The sequence below is a fragment of the Balaenoptera acutorostrata genome, chromosome 6 (genome assembly GCF_949987535.1).
Source record: "Balaenoptera acutorostrata chromosome 6, mBalAcu1.1, whole genome shotgun sequence".
In the NCBI taxonomy this organism is placed as follows: Eukaryota; Metazoa; Chordata; class Mammalia; order Artiodactyla; family Balaenopteridae; genus Balaenoptera; species Balaenoptera acutorostrata.
The window spans coordinates 12,331,420-12,359,223 of NC_080069.1; the positions used below are offsets into that span (position 1 = coordinate 12,331,420).

A 27,804-nucleotide genomic window follows, 5' to 3' on the forward strand; every position below is an offset into this window, starting at 1 on the left:
TCCTGAGGAGGCCTCCACCTCCGCCCGTTTTATAAACACTGTACCTAAGACAGCCATGAATGGGCTTCTGGACCTCAGTCAGGCCACAGACACCGCTGCACTGCATGCCGGAAATAATTACCACTAATAATAATAAACCACCAAACAGGCTTCACTGGCCTTTCTGCCCTCCTCCAAACACACTGCTGATGTTTTCTTGGTGGCAGTTAGACCTTCATGCTCTCCTTCTGCGGGGAAAGTCTAAACTGAAGGCTGTGATCCCAGGCCAGCCTTTGGCAGGCTCCCTAGGATGGCTGGGAACAGCAGGGCTGGGGGTGGTGTTTATTTACAATGGGACTGAGCGCATTCATGAAGAATAAAGGAAGGCTGGGGGTTAGATATGTTTGACAGCTTCCATCCGGACGGTTAGTCATTTCCCATGAACGAGAAGCAAGAGGACAAACCCAGAGCAGAAACAACGGAAAATCGTGTGTGTGTGTGTGTGTGTGTGTGTGTGTGTGTGCGCGCGCGCACGCGCGTGTATGTATTTCAAAACACAGCCACAAAAGCACAGTGAAAAACTACACAAACACTGGGACTTCCCTGGCGGGTCCAGTGGTTAAGACTCTGCGCTTCCACTGCAGGGGGCGCTGGGTTCAATCCCTGGTCAGGGAACTAAGATCCCGCATGCCCCTTGGCACGGCCAAAAAAAAAAAAAAAAAAAACACTATACAAATACATACACACACCACTCTCCCTCTCCTCTCAGAGACCCCAGGCCAGAACTCAACACCCCGGCACCTGTCCATGGAGAACCCTGTCAGATTTTGGTATCAAGAGTGGTTCTAAAGGAACAGACTCTTAAAGTTTTCTGAATTGGCTCTGGGGTTTCTGAAATTGGCTCTCTAATCTGATGTGACTTAAAGCACTAACGACTCCACTCCCAGTAGTTAAGAGAGCACTGATAGTACATGGCGTGATGGGGCAAAAGAAATGCACAAAACACCACAGCAGGTACTTAGAACAGGCAAAGTTCTGGGTAACTGTGTATTTGACACCTTAGAACATTTTTGTCAAATTGAGTATAACAAGATTAGCTGGTTGTTCCTAATTGCACTGGACAAAGTGAGAAAAGACAAGGATGACTCAGGGATTCAAATTCCCAGCTCAAGGGTCCCATAAATGACCCAAAAGTTTCTACATCTGCCCCAAAAGACATCCTCATCTCCAGTAGCCTCAGAGCTAAACCAGCTGAAAACTGAACCCAGAGTCTCACCCTGCAAGTGGCTGAATTGAATTCCCAACTTGCAAGCATCTGCCATTAAGGTGAGGGCATTCCGCTGCAATGTCAACGTTTCCGAGTCTCCAGCCTGCCAGCCCACCCTGCAGACTCCAGACGTGCCAGTGCCCATATCGCATGAGCCAATTCCTTAAAATGTGTGTGTGTGTGTGTGTGTGTGTGTGTGTGTGTGAGAGAGAGAGAGAGAGAGAGAGAGAGAGAGAGAGAGGGAGAGGGAGAGAGGGAGAGAGAGATTGGTTGTGTTTCTCCAGAGCCCTGACCAACACAGATCTTGGTGAGATTTTATAACATTCACAGCCCAACCCATGGGCCACTCTCTGGGTTCAAGATTACTAGGTTGTGCATTAACTTAACACGAAGGAATCGTCCCCAGGTTGGGTCAGTCCTCACGGGGCCCGTGACCATGTGCTTCTCATTACACCGCCACCATTCCTACTGACCCGCAGGGCATAGGAAGTCTCGTCTCATGTTTGGGTTGTGAACGTTTCTGCATCTGGGTTCCGGGGGTGGGGAGGGGGGAGGAGGGGGAGGGGTGTGCACCGGATGAGGTCATCGGGCACTGCCTACGCGCACCACTCACACTCGGAAGGCATCAGCGCTATGCTCGACCCCTCACGTGGACAAAATGCAGTCGGAGGGTGCCTGTTTGTGAGAAATCCCGACACTGGATCCTCAGTGGAGAGAGAGCCGGCCCGGAGCCTGGAACTAAGGGTTCTATTTCCCACGGGCTGGATGACCTGGGGCAAGATAGTCAATTTCCGCATTGCAGTTTCCTTTCCGTGACATGAGCCTATTATTACATCGACCTGTGTCTAAGTTCTTTTGAAGAGTGAAAACTGCCCAGGGTATCGTGGTGCTGGCTGTGTCTTCATTTCCTTATCTGCAGAGTGGGGTTGGTGACACGCTGTCCTGTGGAAGGACACAGAATGAAGGAAGAAGCACGGGCAAGGCAGCCCCGTGGAAACAGTCCTCACTGACGCTCTGTCTCACACCTTCACTTACCTAAACACCTCCTGTCTTGGATTTAGGACCTGCAGGTCTCTGGGTGGGAGGCACACGGAGCCCCGTGAGGGGAGATGCTACTGCGCCAGCCATTGATGGGATTCTGGTTTCTCAACAGCTCACAGTCGCAGAGAGACGTTGAGTCGTTTTACGCAGCCTGACCCCTCTAAGACCAGGGCTGCAGTGCGTGTCTGTGAACAGTGGCGCCTTCCCCTGTGCTCTAACCATACTTGGCTCGCGCCTCTTTGATGAACTATTTCCCATGTGACCGTCTGCTCCTGCACCCTCCCACTGCTAGTAAAGGAGCTAACAGGGCTGGGACCATTTCTCACCTCCAGCTCAAATGCCTTAAGTATCACATAGTAAAAGTTTGTGGAATAAATAAGGGAACTTTCTATTTTACAGACGAAGAAAAGGAGCCATAGCATGTAGGCAGTGTCCCATACCTGCCTCCAGGGTCCAGAAGAAGCCACCTGAAGCTGAAAAACAATCCTCAGCAGAAAATCCTTGCCCCTTGCTCTGCTTTTCTAACAAGCCCAAAGTTAAACCAGCCCTTCACTCTTTAATCATCACAGTAGCAGGTACCGTTATTACACAGCCCTTAACGTGCATTATCTCATTTAAGCATCATCCTTTTGCCTTTGTCACCACTACTATCTTCCCCTGCAGATGGAAAATGAGACCTAGAGGTGGTAAGTCACCTGCCCACCATCACTTGCTAGTGCCTCGCGGAGCTGGGATTTGATCCAGGACAGGATACTGATCCCAGAGCCCTAACGCTCAATACAGCTTTATGTTGTTTTTCTTCTTGGTCACTGGGGAAATCCTTGCTTCAATATTATCCATGACTCTGTTGGGTGTCAGACTCCAGTTTCTACCCAGTTTGTTGAGGAACTAAACCCCAGCAGATACCGAGAAGGAGATGGTCACAGCATTTCCCATATTAAAATAATCTCAAAGCATGAAGGTGAGTCAAACATTAATGCAGACCTTCATGGCCCGAGGTCAGATGCCGACCACCAAAGCCCAATTCCACCACTCACCAGCTCTGAGCTTCAGTTTACTCAGCTGCAAAGTAAAACAAAGCGCAGAAATTCCTGCCCCGGCCACCTCCCAAAGTTGTTATGAAGTTCCGACAAGATGGAAAGAACCTAAGCGCCTACAAGCAGGTGAGGATTTCTCCTTCTTGCTCATTAGCACCCAGATGCACTGGAAATTCCTTTCTGGCAGCTCAAGTTCATCTAAAGCAAAGGCTTTCAAGGGCTACAGGGCCCCTGTCTGAATGCAAGAGCCGCCCTGGGAACCACAAAGCAGGCACAGTTGGACTCACACCCCGAAGGTTCTAAATGAATAGACTGGAAGTGGTCCCTTCTTGGTGCTCAGCCCCCAATACACACACAGGGTCTAAGTCATAAAGACAACAGAGGGACATCCTGGGGCGCTGAGTCGCAGGTATCTGAGAGGGCCTGGACTCCAGCTCCGCATCTTCAGTTGGGAAAACTGAGACACGGAAAGGAGAAGCCGCGGCACTGCCGGCAGAGAGGCCTGGAGCCCAGAGCCCCCTCTGCAGCCCCCGAGCAGGGCCAGTGCCACCTGCCCCAGAACCGGGACACCTCCATCTTGAAATTCAGACAAGTGAGAATCCGAATTGGAAAACATGGCCTCGGTGTTTAAATTCTGCTAAATTGAATGTTGAATTATATTAAAACTATATTAAAATGTTCGCTTAACTTTCTTTCTCTTATTTTCATCTGGGTATGGTACGGTTCCTAAGATAAGCTGCCCCCAACTTCCCCTTTGCACACGTCGAGCCAGCTGTCCACTCCACCCCGCTACATGGAAGCAGCGATTCTGTGATTAGCGCTGGGTGCTGAGGCTGATTCCCGTATTGCAGATGTGTGTCTGGGTGATAAAGGGCCCAGGTGAGGGAGGGTCACCGGCAGTAATCATCCACGTGTCTCCTAGAAACAACTCAGAGCTGATTCTAAGTGAATGTTCCATTTCAGAAAGGCAGTTCCTTCTAGCTGCCAGGAGAGGGCAGGTTTCCAAAAAACTGGTAACGCAGCAACCATTTCACGAAGAGCCTAAGGACAAAGACCCCAGGGGAGCTGCAAAGAACAGGGGCTAGGAATTCATTGCTGGGTCCATCTAGAGGCTATCAGCTCCTGGGAGAGGCTGACTCAGTGGTCATTGAGCAATTTGTTCTAAGTCTTGCACCAACTCACCCACCAGTGAAAAAATCCGGATCCATGTGGATCACATCCCACAGAGAACCAGAAACAAACCAGAGAGGTCAGACTGCTCCCTTGCTGACAGAGAAAGAAAGACACATGGAGAGAGATAAAGGAATCGAAAAAGAATGAGAGGTCGTGGGGAGGGAGAGAGAGACACCAAGAAAGTGGTACAGAGACCAGGAGAAAGCTAGAAGAAAGTCAAGAGAGAAATGGAGACACCGAGCTGGAGAAATGCGAAGAGGTAATCGGGTTGGGAAATAAAATGGGGAAAGAGGGAGGAAGGAAGAAAGGAGGGAGGGAGGGAGGGAGGACTCTTCTATGATACTCATGTTCTGATCCAGCCAAGATCCACCCCAAGTCCACTAAACAGGATCAGGCTTTCTTTCTGTAAGCGGAGCTACACGCCCAAGCACAGACCACGTGGTGTGATTACCCGTACTCACAGTCAAAGGCAGGTTCAGTAGGGCTGTGCTGCATTCATAATGGATAAGGGGCTCACAGCACATCTTCTGGAAGCAGCACTTAGTAAATTAGTTTCCAAGAACCTTCCCGCTGGAACAGAGGACCAGCCTCAGCCCAGAATATATCGCTATAAACTACAGAGAGCCACTCCAGCACAAGGAGAACAGGACACGAGGGCGGCCAGGGCAAAATTCCCATCCTACGCCCCCATGAGACTCTCTAACACACCCCAGCGGAAATCACTACCAGCCACGGAGGGGAACGGTATTTAGCAATAGAATGTTCCCCAGGATTCTGTGGCACATGGACTGACGTCATCTGTGTATGTGTCTGGTCCATTTAGACTGCATCAAATTAACTCCAACTTCTCTACAGAAGTGGGGGCAGGAGGCAAGTGTGCCCGTCCACCCACCCTGTGCTGTGCGCGGCTTTAAATAGATACCAACACGGCCGTGGCCCCGGAACACAAGCAAGGAACTGGAGCTCCCCGCCGTGCCCAGCTGTAATTAGGTTAATGCTGGAACGTGAGGAGAGCAGGGCGACCCACTTGGCAGGAGGGGTTGGAAAAGCAGCCCTCCCCCTCCCCCCTCACCCCGTCCCCCTCCCCTCTGGAACCTGCGCGCAGTCAGACCGCAGGCAGCACTTACCTTTCTTCCGGGCCTGGGCGATGACTTCCGCGGCGCTCTTGCTCATCACCTTGGTGACGTACAGGGGGCAGTTGGTCTGGTTGGCTATGGTGATGGAACGGTTCACGGCTTCAGCCTCGACCTGCAGTAGGGCATCCAAGCGTGAGAAATGTACCCACACTCAGTCTGTTCCCTGAGCCCGTCTCTACCCTCCCCCCACCGGGAGAGGCCACGATGAACCAGAGACCACTGTGTCCTCAGGGCTCTACCTTGAGGGGCACTGCAGGCGGGGGACGTGACTTGCCCAGTGTCACTCAGTACTGATTGGTTGAAAGGACGGGGCAATTCCTTCCCGGCCCGTGTGGATGGTTCTAAGCGTGGTCAGCATCAGCCGGGGGTCCGTAAGACATGCAGATTCTCAGGTGCCTCGGGCCCTTCCCCAGACCCACAGGATCAGTAACTCTGGGGGTGGGACCCAGAAATGTGGCTCTTACGGACCCCAGGTGATATTTACACTTGCTCATGTTTGAGAACCGCCATGCTTGGAAACGAATGGCTCCCAGTTTGGTGCATTCACTCCAGGGGCATGGTTTCCAGTCAAAACACTCAGCGGTGGAATTTCTGAGCTGGGCTTCTGTCCCACGCCCACAAATGAAGCCAGCATCACCCAAGAAACAATGCGACCTCACAGGGCTCTGGGAACAGAGCAGGCAGATTTGTTTAAACCAAAGGTCCCTCTGTATAGGCAAACCGATCATTACCAGCCACAGACTGGTACACCCTTCAGCACAAGACGGGAGGGCTGCTCTAACCAGTAACCTGATTCTTTAAACCTGATGCTTCAGTGAATGATGTCCCAAAGACCCCAAGGGATTACTGCTAAATACCTGATCAGGTGAGACTAGTTCTTAGACCGTTATATCGTACAGGGGAATCAGCAGTGTGTGCTTAGCATGAGAAGCTGAAGGAGCAAGTGAGACGATGTAACAGAGGACCTCAGAAAGCCTTTTGCTCCCTCCCGAATCCTGGCAAAAAGGCTGGCTTCAGCTCTTCCAGGCAAGGGACTGGGTCTTCCTTGGTTTTTTGCATCCTCCAGGCAGTTCTCCCGGGGTAGCACCTGGTACCCAGCAGGTGCTCAAAAATGTTTACTGAGCAAATAAGTGACTTCATTTTGGGTTAATGGTTAAAGCTAGGCTGTTCCATAAAGAGCTGCTACTTTTCATAAGAAATGACCAAAGCTCTGGACTGAATCATCTTAGCTAACCAGTCTCTACGGCAGCTCGGCCAAGAGCTGAAGTTCTGCAACTGCGCTAAGGGGTGATCTAATTTAATATACGAGGACATGTTTCACATTTGGTCTCTTGGGCTTCAGCTATGTGAAGAGAGATGTCTCGAGACCCAAAGGCAAACCAAACAGCTCTTGAAAAAGCTCATTAAACATCCAAGTGTTTTTAATTCCTGGCATAGCTGAACAATCAGCCTCCCCTCTCCTGGGCTCCAGTTGCAACACAAGGGCCTCTAGCCCAGGCAGCACAGAGGACGGACGTCTTGCATCTCCGCGGTCACCATAAAAGTCCACAGGGTGAAATGCAAACAGGACGCCACTAGAAGCTGCATGGGTTCCAGGGGTGCGGGCGACTGCCCAAATTCACTGTCCCAACCCAGACTCTTCTGAAAGCGAACAGAGGCGCTATTCATAACTTCACGGGGCGACGGGTTTGGACCAGGACTGCCCCGGGTGAACCAGAATGCACAGTCATGCTGATTAGGCAGTAAATGGAGCAGAAGTGCCCGTTCTAGGGGGCCCTACCCTGGGGCACTGGCTTCTGTGAAGACTGGTTTGGTGGGAGAATCTGGGTCCCAGGGCCCTGTCTGGATTGGCTCATCCGCTGGAAGGTGAGCTCTGAGCCCTCCCCACCCCCTAGTCGGACAACAGGCCTGCAGTGAGGGCAGAGGCTCTAAGGTCACCTCGCGGAGAGAGAAGGTCATGTAATCCCCATGTCTCCACCTTTCACCCAGAACCATGGAAGGATCCACGTGTACCGTTCTGGTGTACATGTATGTGTATGCCTCCGATATTAAACATAAACCGTCTTATGTTAAACATAAACACACAGGGCTTCCCTGGTGGCACAGTGGTTAAGAATCCGCCTGCCAATGCAGGGGACATGGGTTCGAGCCCTGGTCCGGGAAGATCCCACATGCCTTGGAGCAACTAAGCCCGTGCACCACAACTACTGAGCCTGCGTGCCGCAACTACTGAAGCCCGTGCGCCTAGAGCCCATGCTCCACAACAAGAGAAGCCACCACAATGAGAAGCCCACGCACCACAATGAAGAGTAGCCCCCGCTCGCTGCAACTAGAGAAAGCCTGCGTGCAGCAACGAAGACCCAGTGCAGCCAAAAATAAATAAATTAAAAAAAAAAAACATAAACACACAGTGAACTCTGGCTTCAATATTATGACAACAGTATTACAGTTTAAAAATAAAATTTTGTAATTGTCTCCTTACAGAGCTGTCAGGGATTTAGGGGGTCACCTAAGCCCTGGTTTCTGATTTTAAAGATGAGCCGCCCCAAGGTCCAGGGAGCAAAGCAACCTGTACAAGCACGCACAGAAGTGTCAGTACACAACACTCCCCTTGCGGCCCAGGCCCCCAGCTGTCTGCATACCCCAGTCATCCCATACCTCAAGGCCCGGTTAGGAGGTTCCCTCCCCCATCAAGAATTCTGTCACCCTTACCTCCGGTGCCCCACTCTCCTCCCAGACACCAGTCTGTGTGTGTGTGTGTTCTGTTTGTTTGTTTTGTGTCACACCACATGGCTTGTGGGATCTCAGTTCCCCGACCGGGGACTGAACCCAGCCAGGAATCCTAATCACTGGGCCACCAGGGAACTCCCCAGACACCTGTCTTACAGCTGTAACTGGCTCCGAACCCCATCATATGCCATGCCCCTACTTAACTTTGCATCTCCCCCTTCCTCCCCAGCTTGTCTGGAATCCCTCTCAGAAGGGCCCACTTTCTCATCCACCTCGATGCCCCCCACAGGCCTCCATCATAACACGTGCTTGGGTACCACTGACGGACAGCAGGTTTCTAGATTTCCACATCCCCTATCGTCTCCCTTTCAATCTTCTCAGCTGAAAACTGGGGGAAATCCGACTGGCAATCTCACACGGTTGGGTTGGAAAGGGCAGCAGAAAGAAGAACGGGTTTTGTGTGGTTCAAGCACAAGTTAACCGTCATGATGCTGGCGATGGATCATAAAACCAGGAAGGAATTACATTTTTGGATGTTCTTAACTGTTTCTTGTGCATTGGCAATATCTCCTTACCGGACTCGAAAGCTCAGTTCCCTCAGAATGCATCCATGTTTTATCCTCTTTATCTCTTACAGAGGGTTTAACACACTGTTAACAGATCCCTGGCGATGAACTAAAAAACCACCCCCAGCAGCCAAGGGAGAAGGGGGCAGCTGGTGCCTGGCCGCTCACAGGGCTGACCTAGAAGTGCACCTGCTCAGGGGAAGCACTGCATGCTGTGCCCGGTCTAGAGTCAGTGCCTCTGAATCAGCTGAGAGGCAGGTGACCGTGGAAAGCAGACAGAAGAGAAAGTCCCCAAAGCAGCCTCTCGTGAGACCACAGGACCCTCCCAAGGAGCCAGAAGCTCCCCGTGTTGGAGCGTTGCCGCTCTGCCAGCCCCTAAAGGAGCCTTCCCAATCTACAGCTGGGGATTCTGAGGTTCGCAGTGCAACAGCGGCTACAAGAGAAGTCTCCCGGGCCTCAATGTGGAAAAACAGGTTTGATGTTTGTGGTCAAAATAGCAACCAGGACCCCTCTCCTCTGATAGCTTTGGCCTGTTCAGTAAACCCAGGGCGGGCTTGCTTTCTATTTGGGGTTTGCAGGGACCTGGGGATGCAAAGCAGACGGCGGGAGAGACGGAAGCAAGCCCCCGGGAAGGCTCTGAAATGGAAACAAGCGCGCGGCTCTCACGAGGAGCCCCGGGTATCAGGAAGAGGGGCGTTTGCTTTTCTCAGAGGACAATATCCTCTTCCTCTTCCCAGCTGATCCGGCCCAGCCCCCGGATGAGGCGAGAGTCCACTTTCCAACGCAGGCCAGCCCCAGGTGTCGCCACCTGGTTACACAGGCCCGCTGGCTTCCCACTGAGCTTGGGCTCCGGGGTGTGTGTGTGTACACACTGAGGGGGTCGGGAGGGCAGGCAGGATACTGCTTGCACTTTCTAGCTCTCTGATGCTGAACTTCACACCCCCGTGATTTCTTTCCACGAGGGACACACTTCACCGCAGGACACCTCCGGGCGGCACCACACACAGGCAGCAGGACGGAATGGGTCCCCTGGATGCAGCCGTGCAATGGACTGAATGGCGCCCCCTGGGGTTGTGCGAAGGAGGCTGTGTTGCGTTGCCCTCACAGGACGCTCTAAAGCCGAAACGTGGGCTGTTACGCACAGTGTCTGGCGCCTCTGGGTACTCAGGAAAAGCTAGCTCCCGGTGGGGCTTACAAGGAAAAGAAGGAGGAGACATCCCGCTGCCTCTCCTGGAGACCCTGCAGCTCCAAGGCCTGATCCCAAATCTGTTTCAAGACTGAACGCAGGGCCAGCCACCTCCAAGGAGGATGGGTCTGGGGACCGTCATGCCTGCGCCGCCCTTCCCACTCCCACAGCTTTATCCAGGGAGATGCGGTTAAAATGATCACCGAGGCCAGTCTTGAAGGGGAAACAAAGGCACAGAAAGGAATCTTCGGAGTATCTGCGCAAGTGAGATGGTGTCTGCACGTGTGCGTGTACATGTATGTGCATGTGTGTGAATGTGCACACACATTGTGTGTTTGTGTGTACACGTGTGCGTGAACATGTGTGCACTTGTGTGTGTGCACCCTTGTGTATAAAACCAGCCTCAGGTATTTTTAGCGTTGGCTACTGGGACTGTCTGCCTCTCCCGCGACCTGCATCCCCAAATCACTGCCCTCCAGCCACGGTCACAGCCTGGGGCTCCCGCAGCCAACAACACAGGGGCCTAAAGGGGTCACTTCAGCCTCCTGCACCCTCGCGCCAGCTCCGGTTCAGCTCTTCCGCGCGCGCGGTAAGGCTGGTGATTGTGAAAGGACCTGCATCCCAGGGCCTGGAGAGGGACCACACAGCAGTGAAAATGTAACAGCTTCCATCCTTTCGTCTGAGACAAATGACCCCAGGGCCTCAGATGGTAATGAAGGTGCCCTGGTGTGCATGTGCATGTGTGTGACTGCGTGTCTGTGGCTCTGTGTATGTATCTGTGTGCCTCTGTGCGTATGTCTGTGTGTATATCTGTAACATGCATGTCTCTGTGTGTGTGTCTCTGTGTGTCTGTGACTCTGTGTATCTGTGCATATGTCTGTGTCTGTGACTCTGTGTGTGTACCTGTGTGTGTGTCTATGTGCTCACACGCAGTAAAAGGGCAGAACAAGGAACTGTAGGCCCTCAGTGTGTGCAAGACATTCTAAGTGGCTTCTACCTTTGCTTTTTTCTGCCTCTTTCCTACATTCTTTCTCCTTTTCCAGCCTCATCCCTCCCTCCCCCAAAGCCTAGGGAAAAGGCTGGGGAGACGAGCCACCTCACCCGACCCAGGCAGCCCATTGATGGCTCCTTCAATGCCACACCTTCAGAATCCATTTTCTTCTGGGAGGAGCAGAGCCCACGGGGCCTAACGTGACCCCTTCCCAGACTCAGAGGGGACGTCCTGGCCCTAAAGTTCTGCAATTTGGGGGCCCTGGTCCCATCCATACCCCTCTCACCCAGCATCTCCCTCCACCTGTTTCCAGGAGGAAAAATCCTAATTTTAAGTCACCATCCGCTCCTGTGATGATTTTATCTGCGCTCTCTGCCTGTCTCTTTTCCGGGAAGGACAAAATCTATTCATTTCCATGAGACCCCCAGCATCCTCTGCTCAGAGCTGCCAAGTCCTCCAACGCCTGACCTTGAGCCTTTCATTAAAGAGCCAACTCCTGAAAAGTATTCAGAGGCCACAGATTCTAATTTAGAAAAACAGCTTCTCTGCCACATAAGATGTGAGCACCCCCTTCTCACTCACAAGCCTCGCCACCCAGGACCGTGACTCTCAACGTCGGGGCCAGCAAGAACCCTGCTCTGAATCTTCCCTCCTCGATTTTAAAAGATTCTGTCTCCCACACTCTGCTGATTATGTTATACCCTGTGCAGACTTATCACGGAAAACCTTACAGTCCCCCTTCTGCTTTCTAGACACTTAGAAGAGCTTTTATGGTAAGATTTTGGAGGCCCTGGCTTATGAACCACAAAACCCCAACTGCTGGATGCTAATAAAAAGCTGTTTGTGTCTGTCTACCCAAGAAAGGGCTTGAAGAATTAGAGACAGAAAGAGGAATCTTTAGGCTAAACAAGCCATACTGCTTTACCCCACAGCACAGTCTAACCCTTCACTTCGCCTGTGTAGACACTTCTCAGTGGGTGATGTGACTTTCTCGGAGGGACCAAAATCAGCACCCGAGAAGCCCCATTCTCAACAGGCAGGAAGTGGGCTCTCTGTGGCTCTGGTGGCGCCCGCCCCAGAACACGGATTCATGCATTGCATCCAACAGGCGCTCACCTCCTCGGGCCGGCTCAGCACATGTCCCTCGGGGCCCGTGATGCCCAGATCCAGGATCCTCTGTTGTTCCTGCAACGTTTAAAGGAAAGCAGGCTGTCAGGGGGAGCTGGATCCCAGATGGCTCCGACTGCTGAGACGTGGGTAAAAATTACTCGGGCAAGGCATCAAGATGGCACGCTGACCACTGAGCCCTCATCCCAAGACCCCACGAAGAGAGGGCACGGTACCCGGCTCTCAGTGCTGCCCGAGCTACGACAGATCGGTTACAGCCTCCCAAGTATGTACAGCTGTCCCCTGGGATGCCGAAAGCCAATGTGTCCCCAGCCCTGGGCTACAGAGTAAAATATCTATACGTGGAACTTCCACAGGCAGCCGCGTCACAGCGCCGAGGGGAAGGACTTCTCTCTGTGGAAAGGCTACACGTCCTCCAGAAGATGCCGAGGGGCACGTGCATCCCCAGCATTCACGAGGCTGTCAGCGAGGCTGTGTGCACGGTCCCACTGGGTCACTCCGCTGTTCCCCACTGGAGCTGAGCTATGGAAGCCGCTCCACTCTCGAGCCTGCCTCTCACCCTGTGGGTCACGTCGAGGTGATGAAGAGAAAGCACATACCTCTGCGATGATGTCGCCGTTTTCCGCGTGGACTTGGGCAATCGCGCCAATGTCCCGGATCACGCTCAGGACTTCATAGATCTGTAAGAGGGAGGGGGTGGGATCAGAGACGGGGACCTCTGCCTTCCTGGTCACAAGTACCACAGCCCTGACAGCCACAGGGACCAGCACCGGGACCCCTCGCTGCTTCTATTAAGGCCGGCTTTTCTGACACGCCCGAGGGCAGTGTTTCTGGCCACAAGTGGCAGAGCAGGACCTCTCGGTAATTAACAGATAATTAACAGAGGCAGCGTAACCTAAAAGGGCTTGAATTAGGAGAAGCTCTTGGGTGACACCTTCTCTGCACCAGGTTTGCTGAAGAGGGTCGGGGAACACCTCTCGGTCACACTGGTCCACGGCAGGTGGCTGATTCCAGAGCCTGGTGGAACACCTGTCCTGGGGGACCAGGGCACTGGGTTCGTACCCTCCCTAAAGGGAGTTACATCAGGGGCTTCATCCACCAGCCATTTCCCGTGAGCATTCACTGGAGGCAGCTTTCAAGACAACAGCAGTGGTCCGAACATACCGAATGCCAGCGAGCAGGCTTTTCTTACCTGGGAATCCGTTAGCTGGAAGCGATCTTTGAAAGCCATGTACACGAGGAAGGAATTTACCCCTAGTGGACAGACAAAACAGAGAGGTGGAGATGTGACAAATACATAAACCAATAATCTGGAAGGGAATAAGGAAGTAATAATATTATGCATATGTATGCAGAGAGACAGAAAGTCAGAGAGAGAAAGAGGGAGAGACAAAGAGAGACAGAGATGGAGACAGAGAATGATAAAGCGAATGTGGTAAAATATAAACTGGCGAATCTGGCAACAGGGTGCATAAGGATTCTTTTTAGTATTTTTATAATTTTCTCTAAAGTTAAAACTATATCAAAATTTTAAATTGCCCGTATTTGTACACCCATGTTCACAGCAGCATTACTCACAATAGCCAAAAGGTGGAAGCAAAATGTGTCTGTGGATGAATGGATAAACAAAATGTGGTCCATCCATACAATGGGATATTATCCAGCCTTAAAAAGGAAGGGAATTTTGACACAGGCTACAATATGGATGAGCCTCGAGGACATTCTGCTAAGGGGAACACGCCAGTCACAAAAGGACAAATCCTGTAGGATTCCACCTATAGGCCAAATTCATAGACACAGAAAGTAGAATGGGGGTTGCCAGGGGCTGGGAGGAGAGAGAAGGGGAAGTTATTGTTTAATGGGTACAGAGTTTCATTTTGGAAAGATGAAAAAATGTCTGCAGATGGATGGTGGTGATGGCTGCACAACAATGTGAATGTCCTTAATGCCACTGAACTGCACACTTAAAGATGATTAACATGGTAAAGTGTACACTATGTTGTATTTTACCACAATTAAAAGTGAAAAGTTAAACATAAAAGTTGTTCCTAACTGTTGTGACTTTAACAAGAAGATGAATTAGAAGACCCTGCAGGTGAAGATCTATAATAAATGTTGTTTCTCTGGTAAACCGATGGCCTTCCAGGCTGATTTTTAAGAAACGTTTTTAACAAGAAAAGGGCCGTGAGTGTGACAAGCAGATGTCACAGTTCTCACCCTGGCATTTTAGAGTTCTTGCTTCCAGAGGCACCAGATCAAACATCCCTGCTCAACATTCATCCCAATGGTAAACAACTGTACTGACAACCTGCTAGCCTTGGAGCTTAATTCAAGTTGCCGGGGGTGCTGGAAGCTGCCTGGGCTCAATGCCTCAGGACATCCCTGCCCTTGTCCCCTGCTAGGCAACAGTTGCTATGGGAACCCTCCAGGCTGATGTGGAGTAAATTTATTATAAGTATTGAATCCATTTGAGTCTTGGTACTCTCAAAAGTGAGAAAGGTCAAGGGTTACTTAGTTTCATTCACATGGGACCTTCAGGCTGCAATGAATCTTAAGGTAGCTAACCCAATACCCTCATGTGAGATTTTTTTTCCTAATTGAGACTCATAAAATTTAAGTGATTTGCCCAAGGTCATACAGCTAGCTTCTGGAAGAGCAGAGAGATAAACCCAAGACTCCAGATTTTTATTCTAGGTTTTTTCTACCAAATCTATGGATAGCTACCAGATCCATGCCTAGATTTTACTCATAGCTCATGGCATTTCTGAGCCTAGCAGTCCCAGAACCCTAAAGCATAGATGCTTCCTTGACGATTAGGATCCAAAGAGGGCAACATGTGACCCCATGTGACCTCTAGTCTATAGCCAAGGTCAAGGAGACGCCCAAAGATGATGTGGTCTGGTAACACCACCCAAACCCCCAAGGTTCCTGTGGACAAGAGGGTCCCAGAGGCACCTTGAGGTAGTTAAGACTTCCCCCAGCCTCCCTGGGAATCTTTCAGAACCCAATCCTTAGAATCTTGTTCCCCTAAATAGCCCTATGGACAAAGACAGACCCCGCAGGTGGTCCCAAAGCCTCATCACCCTCAAATCTACCCTGATTCTTCTGGGTTTGCAGGAGGAGACTGCTCAAGTCCTGTACGCAGGGTCCCGGGCTCTCTCCTAAGACCGCCCAGAATCCTCTCTGGGATATCCATGTTATCCTTTGAGGGCAAATCACTCTCACAGCCTCAACTCTCCAGCCTGGCTGGCGCACACAGTTCGCTCACACCAGTAAGCTGTGACTAGCTGTCTGGCCGCCTGCAATCAGCACGAGCTGCAGCCTAAGCCCTCCCTCCTGGCAGGCACGCGGGTGCAGAAGGCACCAATCAGCACTCTTCCCAGAGCTCTCCTTCAGAGCTCAGCCAGCTCGTGGGCAGAGAAGGAAATATCCCCAGAAGGTGCTGGGGCAGCACTACCTACCGTGGTCCTTCACCAGGGCCTCCATCTCCTCTTGGATGCCCTTGTGCCACTCGGTGATATCCACGTGCAGAGAGTAGTCGCAGCAGGACTTGCTGTCGGCCCATTCCCTCCACTGGTCGAAGGCAGCCAGCAGGCTGGTCCCAGGCTCGGGAACCACATGGTCAACTAGAAAGGAACAGACACGCGTCGTCACCAACAGGAGCTTCAAGGGTTGCGGGCCAGCAGCTGTTTCCCCATTTCGACCCTGAACAAGGGCTTCTTGGGTTCAAAATTGAGATGGTGATCTCTACCACCAGATTCTAAGAATTCACTTAAGCCAGCCGACTACCCAAGAAGGAGAAAGCAGAAACTTGGCACGGCACGACTCCTCCAGTGAAACCACGCACGACCTGCCCTGATCTGATTCCCCAGCTCAAAACCGCTGAAAGCACAGAGCTCGGGCACATTTCAAGGACAATGAGTCCTTAGGAACAATGGCAGTGTCAAATGGCGGGCCAGAGCCGGCAAGCCCTTCCTTGTGCTGATAGCTGGCTTGCGAGACGCCCCCTACCAGACGGCAAGGAACTTGAGGATGCTGGACCGCAGCCATGCAGACGGGGCCTTTTAGAAGTTCCCCGGCATATCCACTCTCTCATCACCACTCGGATTTCTGCGGCATAATACCACTTTGTAATTTAAGGGAGATCTTTCATCCTACGAGTTTAAAGCATTTGAAAACTGCGGTTATTGTTATATTATTATTGAGGTAGGCTGATACGGAGGACAGAGGCCTCTGGAGTCAGGCTCACCTGACTCTGTTTCTTGGCTCCAACCCCCACCAGCAACGTGAGCTACTTAATCTCCACTACCCTGAGTTTCTGTGCTGGTTTAAAATAGGGATATTACGTACCCCATACATTTGTTATGAGGACTCAATGAGACGGCATGTCAACATTATGTCACTCCCCAATTTAAATTCTCCAACGGCTTCCCCTTACTCTTCAGATAAAAATTAAAGTTCCCAACAAGGTCTTCAAGATCTTGGCTTGGCCCCTGCCTACCTCTACAAATCACCCTGGACCATCTACCCCTTGCACTCTGATCTCCAAACACACAGGCCATCTTTCAGCCTCCTCCCTTCTGCCACAGGGCCTTTGCACATGTTGTCTCTCCTAGGTCCTGAAGAGCTCTCGCCCAGTTACCATGATTATTATTACTCATCTTCTGCACAGAGACACTGAAGTACAAACTGAAATGACGTGTCCAAGGTTAAATCAAACTTACACAACCAAGAAGACAAAACCCAGGATTCTTGACGCCTAAAGCAATGAATCATTCCTCTAAATATTGGATTTTCTACACCCAGGTAAGCAGTTCTCAGCTAAGAAAATGCCGGCCCAGGCAATGCTAGTGAGCTCAGATTTCTGAAGTGGATCAAATCTCGCAGACGCTGCTCAACTGTAACCAACTGAGCTTAGCTTCATATGCTTGAAAATATGGACATCTGAGCTGAATTTTCTTTTGACAAAATTTACTTTTTATAAGTAGTAGTATATGTAATTAAATGGGTAAATACATAGCTGGTATGGTAATACATATAACATATAATGTTACCTAGCAAAAGCAATGAGGATATACACTTCTATTACAAGTCTGTTCCATCTGTAAAATAGTAACATAGAAACTCTGACAAAGTGATTTCAAGTTTTCTTCTTAAATTGTGTCCCCCTGTCCCTGGCAAAAAGAAAAAGAAAAAGAAAAAAACGACGAAAACCTGACTTTGTAGCAATCACAGTTTGGGCAGTATCTCCCTAGTCACGCCCCTGGCTTCATCACCTGCCCTCCTCCAAAAAGCCTTTGGTCGGGGCTTCCCTGGTGGCGCAGCGGTTGAGAATCCGCCTGCCAATGCAGGGGACATGGGTTTGAGCCCTGGTCTGGGAGGATCCCACATGCCACGGAGCAACTGGGCCCGTGAGCCACAACTACTGAGCCTGCGCGTATGGAGCCTGTGCTCCGCAACAAGAGAGGCCGCGACAGTGAGAGGCCCGCGCACCGCGATGAAGAGAGGCCCCCGCTTGCCACAACTAGAGAAAGCCCTCGCACAGAAACGAAGACCCAACACAGCAAAAATAAATAAATAAATAAAATTAAGACGTGTTAAAATATATATATATATATATATATATATATATATATATATATATATATATATATACATTAAAAAAAAAAAAAAAAAGCCTTTGGTAGCTGTCCACCACCTCTAGAGTGAAATTCTAACTCCTTTTCTTGGTCCTGAAGACCGGTCCCTGCTCATCTCTCCAACATAATCTCTGCCACCTACCCCCTGCTCACCACCTTCAGGCCACCCCGGCCTTGCTTCACTCTTTGACCTGCCCAACTCCCCGACCTCAGGCCTTTGCACAAGCAGTGTGCTCTTTCTTTGGAAATCCATTCACCTTGCTCTTTCCTTGGGCATCTCGTTTTTCTCCTTCTGATTGGGTTAAATGTCACCATCCCGGGGTCGCACCCCCATGTGCAGTAGTTTCTGCATCGTTTCCGTACTTTACTCTCTGACTCTCCCCCTCCCACCCCCTGTCGCCGGGATGTAAACTCCCTCAGAGCAGGGGGTGGGTGCCTAGACATAAGAAGTGCTCAATACCTATTTTCAACAAATGAATGAATGCTCCCTTCCAGCTCCCACACCACCCTGCAAGATCAGGACACGCCCTCCTTGGAACACAATCAGGTTTTCCTGCTCAACTCCAAGCATAGGTAAGATCATCGGGTGCTATGTTCCTCAAAGTTCAGGGTGTATAAAAGTTATCTTGAGAGCTTATTAAAACCCAGGTTCCTGGACATCACCCCCAGACTTTCGGATTCTGTAGGTCTGGGCTGGGACCTGAGAATCTGAATTTTTTTTTTAAATTTATTTTTGGCTGTGTTGGGTCTTCGTTTCTGTGCGAGGGCTTTCTCTAGTTGCGGCAAGCGGGGGCCACTCTTAATCGCGGTGCGCGGGCCTCTCACTATCGCGGCCTCTCTTGTTGCGGAGCACAGGCTCCAGACGTGCAGGCTCAGTAGTTGTGGCTCACGGGCCTAGTTGCTCCGGGGCATGTGGGATCTTCCCAGACCAGGGCTCGAACCCGTGTCCCCTGCATTGGCAGGCAGATTCTCAACCACTGCGCCACTAGGGAAGCCGAGAACCTGAACTTGTAATAAGCTCCCTGGGAGCTTCGCTCTGAGCATCACTAACTGAGGGCAAGTCTTTTCCCACTGATTTCTTCTGCGAAACCGCCATTCACTCATGCCCGCTTTACCACCAGGGTCCTGTTTACTACACAACAGCATTATCACTGACCAAAAATACCTGGTTCCCTCCATATCCAAAAGCAGCTCCTAGAGTTATGAACCCTTGAAAACTCAGGACACAGGCAAAGTTGAGGGCTTCAGGGAAATAAACACATTTCCTCCAAGAGCTAAGGACACTCAGAAACGTGTCCACGAAAAGCCTCCACATGTTTTCCCACAGTTCTCTTTAAATAGAAGCTCTCCCGGGAAGAGCTCCTCCAGGGAACAGGGCAGAGTGTCACACTCATTTCCGGAGGGAGCAGAGATCCTCCTCGGAGGACAGAGCCTGGAAATGACTTGCATGGAACTCACAGGCCTTTTCCCTGGTGACTTTCCTAAGCCATCTGTCCCTACGAGAGCCTGGCTTCTGCCTGACAGTTGACTTCTCTCCGCTCTTGTAAGACGTGAGGGACAGATCGTCAACTCAGCCTGGCATCGGACCGGGAAAGGATGGCCTTTGGGGTTGGTGAACCCCAAGTTCTGATTCTGACTCCTGCTGCCTCACCCCCCTGCTGTGTATATTCCTTGGGACACCCCCTCTCTTCACATATAAAACGCGGGCATGAAACAACTACCGTTGAGTTGCAGGGCTGTAAGAAGTTCAAGAAAGCGTGTGAAAGCACCTGGCAAAACATCTGGCACACGCTGAGTCTTCGTTCCCTCGGGATGAGCCATCGGAAACATCACTGTGGTTTCAGTAGGAGGCCTGTGAACCTGGTTTATGAGAGAGCCAAGAAGATGCCCCAGGACGGCGGCCTGAACTGAGGAGTTCCAACCAGCGTCCGGAAGTGCTTGCATGTAGAAGACACCAGCTCTTTCCAAAGGACTGTTATTACTTCTCTTAAAACTGTCAAAGGACCCTACTTTCTTTTAACAGCTTTATTGAGATGTAATTCACATACCAGCCAATTCACTCATTTAAACTGTTCAATTTTTAGTCTCGTCACAGAGTTATGCAGCCATCACCACAATCTAATTGTAGAACATCACCCAAAAGAGAAACCCCACAGCCATCAACTGCCCCTCCCCACGCCCTCCCATCTCTGATACTCCCAGCCCGAAGCAACCGCTAATTTGCTATCCGTCTCTACGGATTTGCCTACTCTGGGTATTTCATATAAAAAGAATCATACAATATGTGGTCTTTTGTGTCTGGCTTCTTTCACTTAGCATAGTGTTTTCAAGGTTCATCCACTGTAGCACGTATCAGCCCTTCATTCCTTTTTATTGCCTTGAGTGGTTTTGGTACCCTGTTGTTATGTTTATTGGACACCTGGCAAAGCGTTAACACCACGTAAATATGCTGCTCCTGGAAAATTCAAATCTAGGACCTCTTTGGAGTTTGTAGCATTTAAGAGACCCTATTTTTTAAACTTCTTATAGTAATTGTAGATTCACATGCAGTTGTAAGAAACGATACATTGTGACCACCTAGAGGGGTGGGATAGGGAGGGTGGGAGGGAGGGAGATGCAAGAGGGAAGAGATATGGGGATATATGTATATGTATAACTGATTCACTTTGTTATAAAGCAGAAACTAACACACCATTGTAAAGCAATTATACTCCAATAAAGATGTTAAAAAAAAAGAAAAGAAAGAAACGATACAGACAGATGCTCAGACCCTCCACCCAATGACACCCCCCGCCAACCGCGCCCCCCAGCCAGGGGTGATGTCTTGCTAACCTGAGTACAACATCACACCTAGGAAGTCAGCCCTGACATAATCCAAGACCCCAGATTTTTAAAAAGCCAGCGGTTAGTGTTTCTGATCAATTTGCATGGGGCCCTTCGTATTTAGAACACACAGAGATGCTAGAAAATCACCACCGCAGTCCCTGTTCTGGGATTGAGGCGGCTGAGCAAGAACAAAGTTCCACGTCTGCTGGGGGGAGAAGCAGGTAAAGCAGGAGAAAGATGGGGGGTGGTCAGCCCTGCCAGGTTCCCCCTCGGGCCCTCCCCCTGCCTCTCTGAAGCCTCACACACAGACCCCTGCAGGGGCAGGTCTAGAACCTCCTGCAGTCGGTACACACACCACCGGCGCTCCCTGGGGCCTTGAAACTATCAGAACTGCCCATCACCAGCCTCCCCTTCCAGAATCAGCACTGCCTCATTCTCCAGGCCCTGCACTTAACTGCATGTGCGTTGGCCTCGCCCATTTCCATCTTAGATAAATTAATGGACTTGAATTAAAAGCAAACCATCAGGGAGATAACAACACAAACCACCGCTGGCTTATCTATGGAGTTTCGGGGCTGGCGTCTACTCAGCGAAATGCCAGGTGACCTAGTCAGCAGGGAATGGCTTTTGTTGGTAGAGAGATAAGAGCCTTTGGGGAGCCCAGCCTGACAGTCAGGATAACATGGCTTTGTTCTGAAAAAAGGCAGAAAGGGAAGAGAAAGCACCTGGGAATATGAGAGGGACACATAGGAGAGGTAGTGCTTGAGCTCCTGACCAGTTCTGCCACCTCCTCATCATGTGTGACTGTGGGCAAGGTATTCAGCCTCCGTGGACTTGAGATTCCTCATCTGTAAAATGGGGTTAATACTAGTACCTAAGCCACAGAGTTCTAGTAGGTGTAAATGAGTCGACATGGGACCTACTCCGAAGAGTGCCTGCTACACGAACACGCTGAAAAAGACCAGCAGGTAGACAAAGTTACATTCCTTCATAAGGAAAACTCCCACATAAATCCCTTTGTGAAGTATTAAGATGCCTCTAAAGCACATGTTTCCAGGGCTAACTACTTGCCTTGCACAAATATACTGCTTCTCCCACAAAGCAAGGAAGCATTTTCCTAAGAGCTGGAACTATCTAGAACACTTTTTCTTATATAAATTTATTTACTTATTATTTACTTTTGGCTGCGTTGGGTCTTCGTTGCTGTGCGCGGGCTTTCTCTAGTTGCGGCAAGCGGGGGCTACTCTTCGTTGCGGAGCACGGACTCTAGGCACGCGGGCTTCAGTAGTTGCAGCACACGGGCTCAGTAGTTGTGGTGCACGGGCTTAGCTGCTCCGCGGCATGTGGGATCTTCCCGGACCAGGGCTCGAACCTGTGTCCACTGCATTGGCAGGCAGACTCCTAACCACTGCACCACCAGGGAAGCCCCTAGAACATTTGTGCCTGGTTTTCTCATCTACAAACCGGCGATAATAATGCACCTCACCGCATTTTTGTGAGCATTCAATACGATGTAGTCTACCAGGTGCTGGTCACATATGACCAATTACCATTCGTATTCTCTTCTCTGTGCCCCCCAAAGCATTAATTAAGCAGGAGGACTGGCACACAGAAGGTGCTCAATAGGCACAGGAGAGACCAAACATCACACGTGCCTCTAGCAAGCAAGGCCTCGGCCATCTCGAGGACTGGACCACTCTTCCTCCCAGGGGCGCAGCCATGGGATTCTGCGAATGAACACACCGAGCTTAGGACTCCACCAAAGTCCTTGTCACACACAGCAATCCCATCCATCCCCCATATAGACTCACCACGGCGACTGGTACATCCCAGCCCTCCGGAATGAATGCCAGCAAGGGGCCCCCAGCCTTAGGCTAGCCCTGGCCAAAGAAAGGAACAACAAACTCAAGTGTAATTCACAGACTCTGACGATGGGAGGAATGGCAAAAATAATGAATATTCATCAAGTACTTCGTATGTGTCCAGGACTAATCTATGCATCTTCCTTGGATTATCCCGCTCAGTCCTCACACCAGACCCCTGCAGTAGGAGCCGTGGTGGCCTGAGTTTTCAGTTAAAGGAGCTGAGGGACAGGACAGTGAGGTTGAGTAAGCTGCTCACGTCACTTAGGGCGCACGGGGTGGAGGGCCTGGCCTGCAGGAGGTGAGCAACGTCACAGCACCTGGGCTGCAGCCCTGCCAGGCCCTGGGCAGAACTCTGGAAGGTGGGCCATAACGTGGCCTTAGCTGGCAGAGGTGAACCGTGGCCCCAGATGGGAGGCTCCAGAGCCCCTATTCAGCCACCCCTGCGCCAAAGCGAGCCGGGAGGGGGGCTCACTGAGAAGTAAAGCGCCGCCTTATCCCTTTACTTCTCATAACGACAGCAAGTAGTTCAATAATTCAATAAACAGAGAAGAGAACTGTGTCGTTAGCCTAACAATCGCAGGCATACTAACTGCTCGAACCTTGAGGCACTGGGGTCATCCCCTTATTTCTCTCTTTCCCGAACTTCCTTTAATGTAATCTTGTTTTTAAAACTAAACGAGTATATTCATATGAAGTAAGTCGAGCCATAAGAAACTGTTCAGGGCTTCCCTGGTGGCGCAGTGGTTGAGAATCTGCCTGCCAATGCAGGGGACACGGGTTCGAGCCCTGGTCTGGGAAGATCCCACATGCCACGGAGCAACTGGGCCCGTGAGCCACAATTACTGAGCCTGCGCGTCTGAAGCCTGTGCTCCGCAACAAGAGAGGCCGCGATAGTGAGAGGCCTGCGCACCGCGATGAAGAGTGGCCCCCGCTTGCCGCAACTAGAGAAGGCCCTCGCACAGAAACGAAGACCCAACACAGCCAAAAATAAATAAATAAATATATATATAAAAATCCTTGGGGAAAGGAAAATGTGGTCCTAAATTTAAAAAAAAAAAAAGAAAAAAGAAACTGTTCAGTATCCAGTGATCGCTGCTAGAATCATTAAGCCAGATCTGGGGGGAATAAGGGCCGAGGCAGGAGCCAGTAAAATGTATTTATAAAACAAACAAACAACCTCTTAAGTGATCCTATGATCAGCCAGCTTTGGAGGAAATAAACCATGCTCCTGAAGTACTTAAAATCTATGTGGGAAAAAAAATACATTAAAAGGTACACATAGGGGTACTTCCCTGGCGGTCCAGTGGTTAAGATTCTGTGCTTCCACTGCAGGGGGCACGGGTTCGATCCCTGGTCAGGGAACTGAGATCCCACATGCCACGCAGTGCGGCCAAAAACAGATAAATAAAAAATAAAAAGAAAGTCAATTAAAAAAATTTTTTTTAATTTTTTTAAATAAAAATTAAAAAATAAAATAAAAGGTACATATAGGATGACTGTGCTCCATCCTTGGGCTACTGCTCTCTTCCTGCCCTGTCCTTCCCACCAAGCTCTGGAAAGGGCTGAACCGCTGTCAACGCCCCATGTCCCAGCCTCCCCTTCACACCCACTGTACCCCTATCTATCCCCTGCCTGAACACGCTCCAGATTCATCCCAACCCCGTCCCTACCACTTCGGTGTGACTACCCACAGCACCACGGACCCTGCTTCCAGACAGCACGCTGCAAGTTTCCTGTGTCTTGACTCTTCCTGTGTCTTGGGCTCAGCACTCACTGGTGGATGGATCTGGGGACCCGGGCCCTCTTCGGTCTCAGGCAAATCCCCGTGATGAGTAGCTGGAGAAGCAGGTGGGACCCCCATGCTGCAGCACCTGTAAGGGTGGCTCCTGCTGCCCATCCAGAAGCTGCAAGTGGGTACCTGGAGCTTCCCACACCTGCAGCCCATGCCCCCTGCCCACCAGATCTCCCTTCCCGTGGCCTGGGTCTGGTGGAATGAGGTTGTCCCTTGCTTCCAGGCTGCTGGAAGGTAACCCTGGGAGCCCAGGGATCAGAGCTGGAGACAGAGGGTGAGAAAGGAAAGGTGGGGAGCAGGGCAGACAGAAGACCCAGATTCCAAACCCAGTGTTAGTTCTGATTCTAACGATGATCTTGGAAAGGTCTCTTGGCTTTTCATTCCATTTTCACAATTTAGCACAGGGCATAACCAAAGCTTCCCACTTTAGGGAAACATATCCACGCCTCCAGAAATTTTTTTTAAATAGGAAAGGGACAGTTAAATCATTTTCTAATTTCATGCCACTGTTTGTATTTATTTGAGAGCCACAATATCAACCGCACCTCGGTACAGCTCTGTAGTGGTTCACAAAGTGCTCTCACGTGCCTTGTCTTGTGTGATGCTCAAACCAGGCAGGCAGGGTGGGTTCACAATGCTCGCACCACAGATGAGGAAATGGGGGCCATGGGACGTGACTGCAGAGCTCGAATCCCAACCCGCCTTGTTTGACAGCCTTTACTAACCATCACCTTCTTGGCATATCTACGAATAGCACGCACCTCAACTTTCCAAACCTAAACCCTTTTCTATCACCGAAAACATACACAGGTTCACTTAAGTGGGCAGCTAATGAACTGAGCCCGGTGGGCAGAGGGGCTACAGCCAATGTGGGTCATTGAAATTCAATTTGGGGCGCCAGGTAAGAGCTTGTCAAAATGTCAGCACCTTGTAAAACCTTTTTCTTTGAGTCTTGGTATAGCTTGCGCACGGCCTCCTTGCATGTACGATCAAAGACTGAGCTAATGAAATCTATGTGTGGCAATGAAGGGTCATTTATAATGTGTAAATCCTTTAAGAGGATTTACAAACCCAATGATACGCAGAAATCCTCTCCTTGACTCATCAAAAGCAGACGTGGAGAGTCTGAGAGCCCATCTGTAGGCAACGTGTGGGTCAACCTTCCAGGAAGGGGCCCACCAGAGTCGACCGGTGGGCATGGGGAGGGAAAGAAGTGGAGTCACTTTGCCAGACAGGGCTTTACTTCAAAACCAGCTCAGTGGACTTGATAGTTTGCTCTCCGCTCACTTGAAATGGATGTGCGGAGTAGCGCCTGCAGGCAAGGCATCATCAAGCTGCGAAAGGTGACAACAAATCTGCAGCACTGCTTGACCACCAGGAGTGCTTAAAGCACTCCATGGTTTGTGCACAACGATGGCACTAATTGCCCACGAGTTTTTTTTACTAATTGCTTATTGATATAAGCAAGTCCGGCAGACTCCACTTAAAGAGACTGTTAATGGCTACAATAAGGTTCAGATCCAGAGACCCTTAGAAATGGTTCTATCTTTTTACTGATGAGGAATCTGAGTCCCAGGGAAGTTTCAAGAGGCACTAAAGACACATAAAGTGATGTACCAGTACCAGAATTAATCCCAGGTCTGAATCCAATATCTGTACTGTTGCCTTTACTTTTTTTATAACAGGATAAAATATTACCGATAATCCCACCATCCTAATCATAACTGTTCATCTTTTTCTATATCATCTTCCACAACTGTCATGTACATATGTTTTATGTGGGTGTAATCAAAAGGTCCACTCACTCTTAATTGTGGCTTTTTTCTTAATACCGTGCTGTCTCAGAGTCTTTGTAATTCCATTTTTTTATGAGAACTATTCTAAGGAGAATCTATTACAACTTTCTTCACCATTCTCCTATGTTGAACCTACAGAGTGCTTCCAATTTTCCTCTATTATACATAATGTTTCTATGGACATATTCACGCAAATAACTTTCGCCTTATGTTAAATGGTTTTCTCTGGAGAGGGTCCTGGAGTCAGAGTTACTACAGTAATAATACAGATGAGCACGTTGCATTCCAAAGTATCATCACTTCATACCGCCTCTAGCCACGCATCAGAATGTCACCCCAGGCAGTGCTGGTATTTTCATTTTATTTGCTTGCTATTTAAGGGAGTAAAAAACAAAGCTCTTTTCACTATTCTAGGCCGTCTCTGTTTCAGATAAATGGCCACCTTCCAAGACCCAAGTAGGGGACTAAGTAATACATAAGAGAGCAGATCAACCAGCTGTACAAAGAGGTTACTGACAATTTAAGCAGGATATGATGAAATGGCTACGGCCACCATCTTAGTTCTCCTGTCCCCTTAGCTCTGCTCTTAGCTTTGTCAATCTGAGCCCTAAAATGATCCCCCCTAAGGGCGCCTTGTTAGGCCTTCAAGACAGAGGCAGGGCAGCAGCCCCTGGGCCCCAAGTGCACAGACCGAAGCTGTGCTTTCTCTCAGCAACGTGTAAGCTCACAGACAGACAGACGGACAGACAGACACTTAATAGGAAGTGCCAGCTCCGAAGCCGGATGGTGAAATCGTGGCCCAGGCAGAAGGCAAGAAAAGCCAAAGGTGAAAATTCCAGCCAAACTCGTTAGAAATCAAAGCTTCCAACTCCAGGCTCATGCAGAATTTCTCCAAGAGATGTTGAAATCGTTGGCTAACTGCGGGAGAGGGTTCTGTTTCCTGTCATTAGACAGGCATTCTGAGTCTCAGCCTGGAGACAAGCCAGCTTTACGGTACCTCACACCCGTGTACCGGTGGGAGAAACACGAAGTTTGCTCCAGGCACGTGTTTGGATCCTGGAATTCCTCTAAGCCGTCTGAAGTCCTGGGGATTCTCATGGACGGGGACTTCACAGGCCCTCGAGCTGGCTGGCTCTCAAATGCCCTGGTCGGACAACTGGGGCCTCAACTCCACCAGCTAAAATACACTCGTGTTCATGAAAAAAACGTTGGAGCACCAGTAAGTTTTTAGAACCAGTAAGTTTTGTGTGGGAATGGTCTCCAGGGCTGTAACTGTCCACGCTGAATGTGCCGGAAACCCCACAGAGCGTGCACAGAGCCCTGGCTCCAAGCTCTCCTGTCTGGAGTTGAATCTTGGCTGTGCCACTAACTAGCTCTAGGGCCTTAGGCGAGTTACTTAAACCACCCACCCCCCTACCTCAGTTTCCCCATCTGCAAAATAAGTATAGCAACCATGGCTACCTCATAGCATAGGGGTCAAAAGCATGAACTCTGGGGTCAGACTGCCTAAGTTGGCACCCCGGCTCTGCCACCCACTAGCTGTACAACTCAGGATCCTTCACCCTCTCTGGGCCTCAGTTTCCTTACCTGCGAGACGGAGATAACAGGACCTCCTCACATGGTTGTTATGAAATGGTGTTTCCAAAAGGCTT

General features: G+C 50.2%; 1 protein-coding gene across 2 annotated transcripts in view; it reads right to left on the minus strand.

The window, feature by feature from the left end:
* DPYSL2 (dihydropyrimidinase like 2) overlaps nt 1-27,804 on the minus strand; it is a 115,973-nt gene that overhangs the window by 17,571 nt on the left and 70,598 nt on the right. For both annotated transcript variants that reach the window (XM_007192752.3, XM_007192753.3), the window contains exons 4-8: nt 15,696-15,860; nt 13,427-13,488; nt 12,834-12,914; nt 12,223-12,291; nt 5,625-5,745 (exon numbers count right to left, since the gene is read on the minus strand). In XM_007192752.3, coding sequence (XP_007192814.1) covers nt 5,625-5,745; nt 12,223-12,291; nt 12,834-12,914; nt 13,427-13,488; nt 15,696-15,860 — 498 coding nt within the window. The remainder of the gene's footprint in view (nt 1-5,624; nt 5,746-12,222; nt 12,292-12,833; nt 12,915-13,426; nt 13,489-15,695; nt 15,861-27,804) is intronic.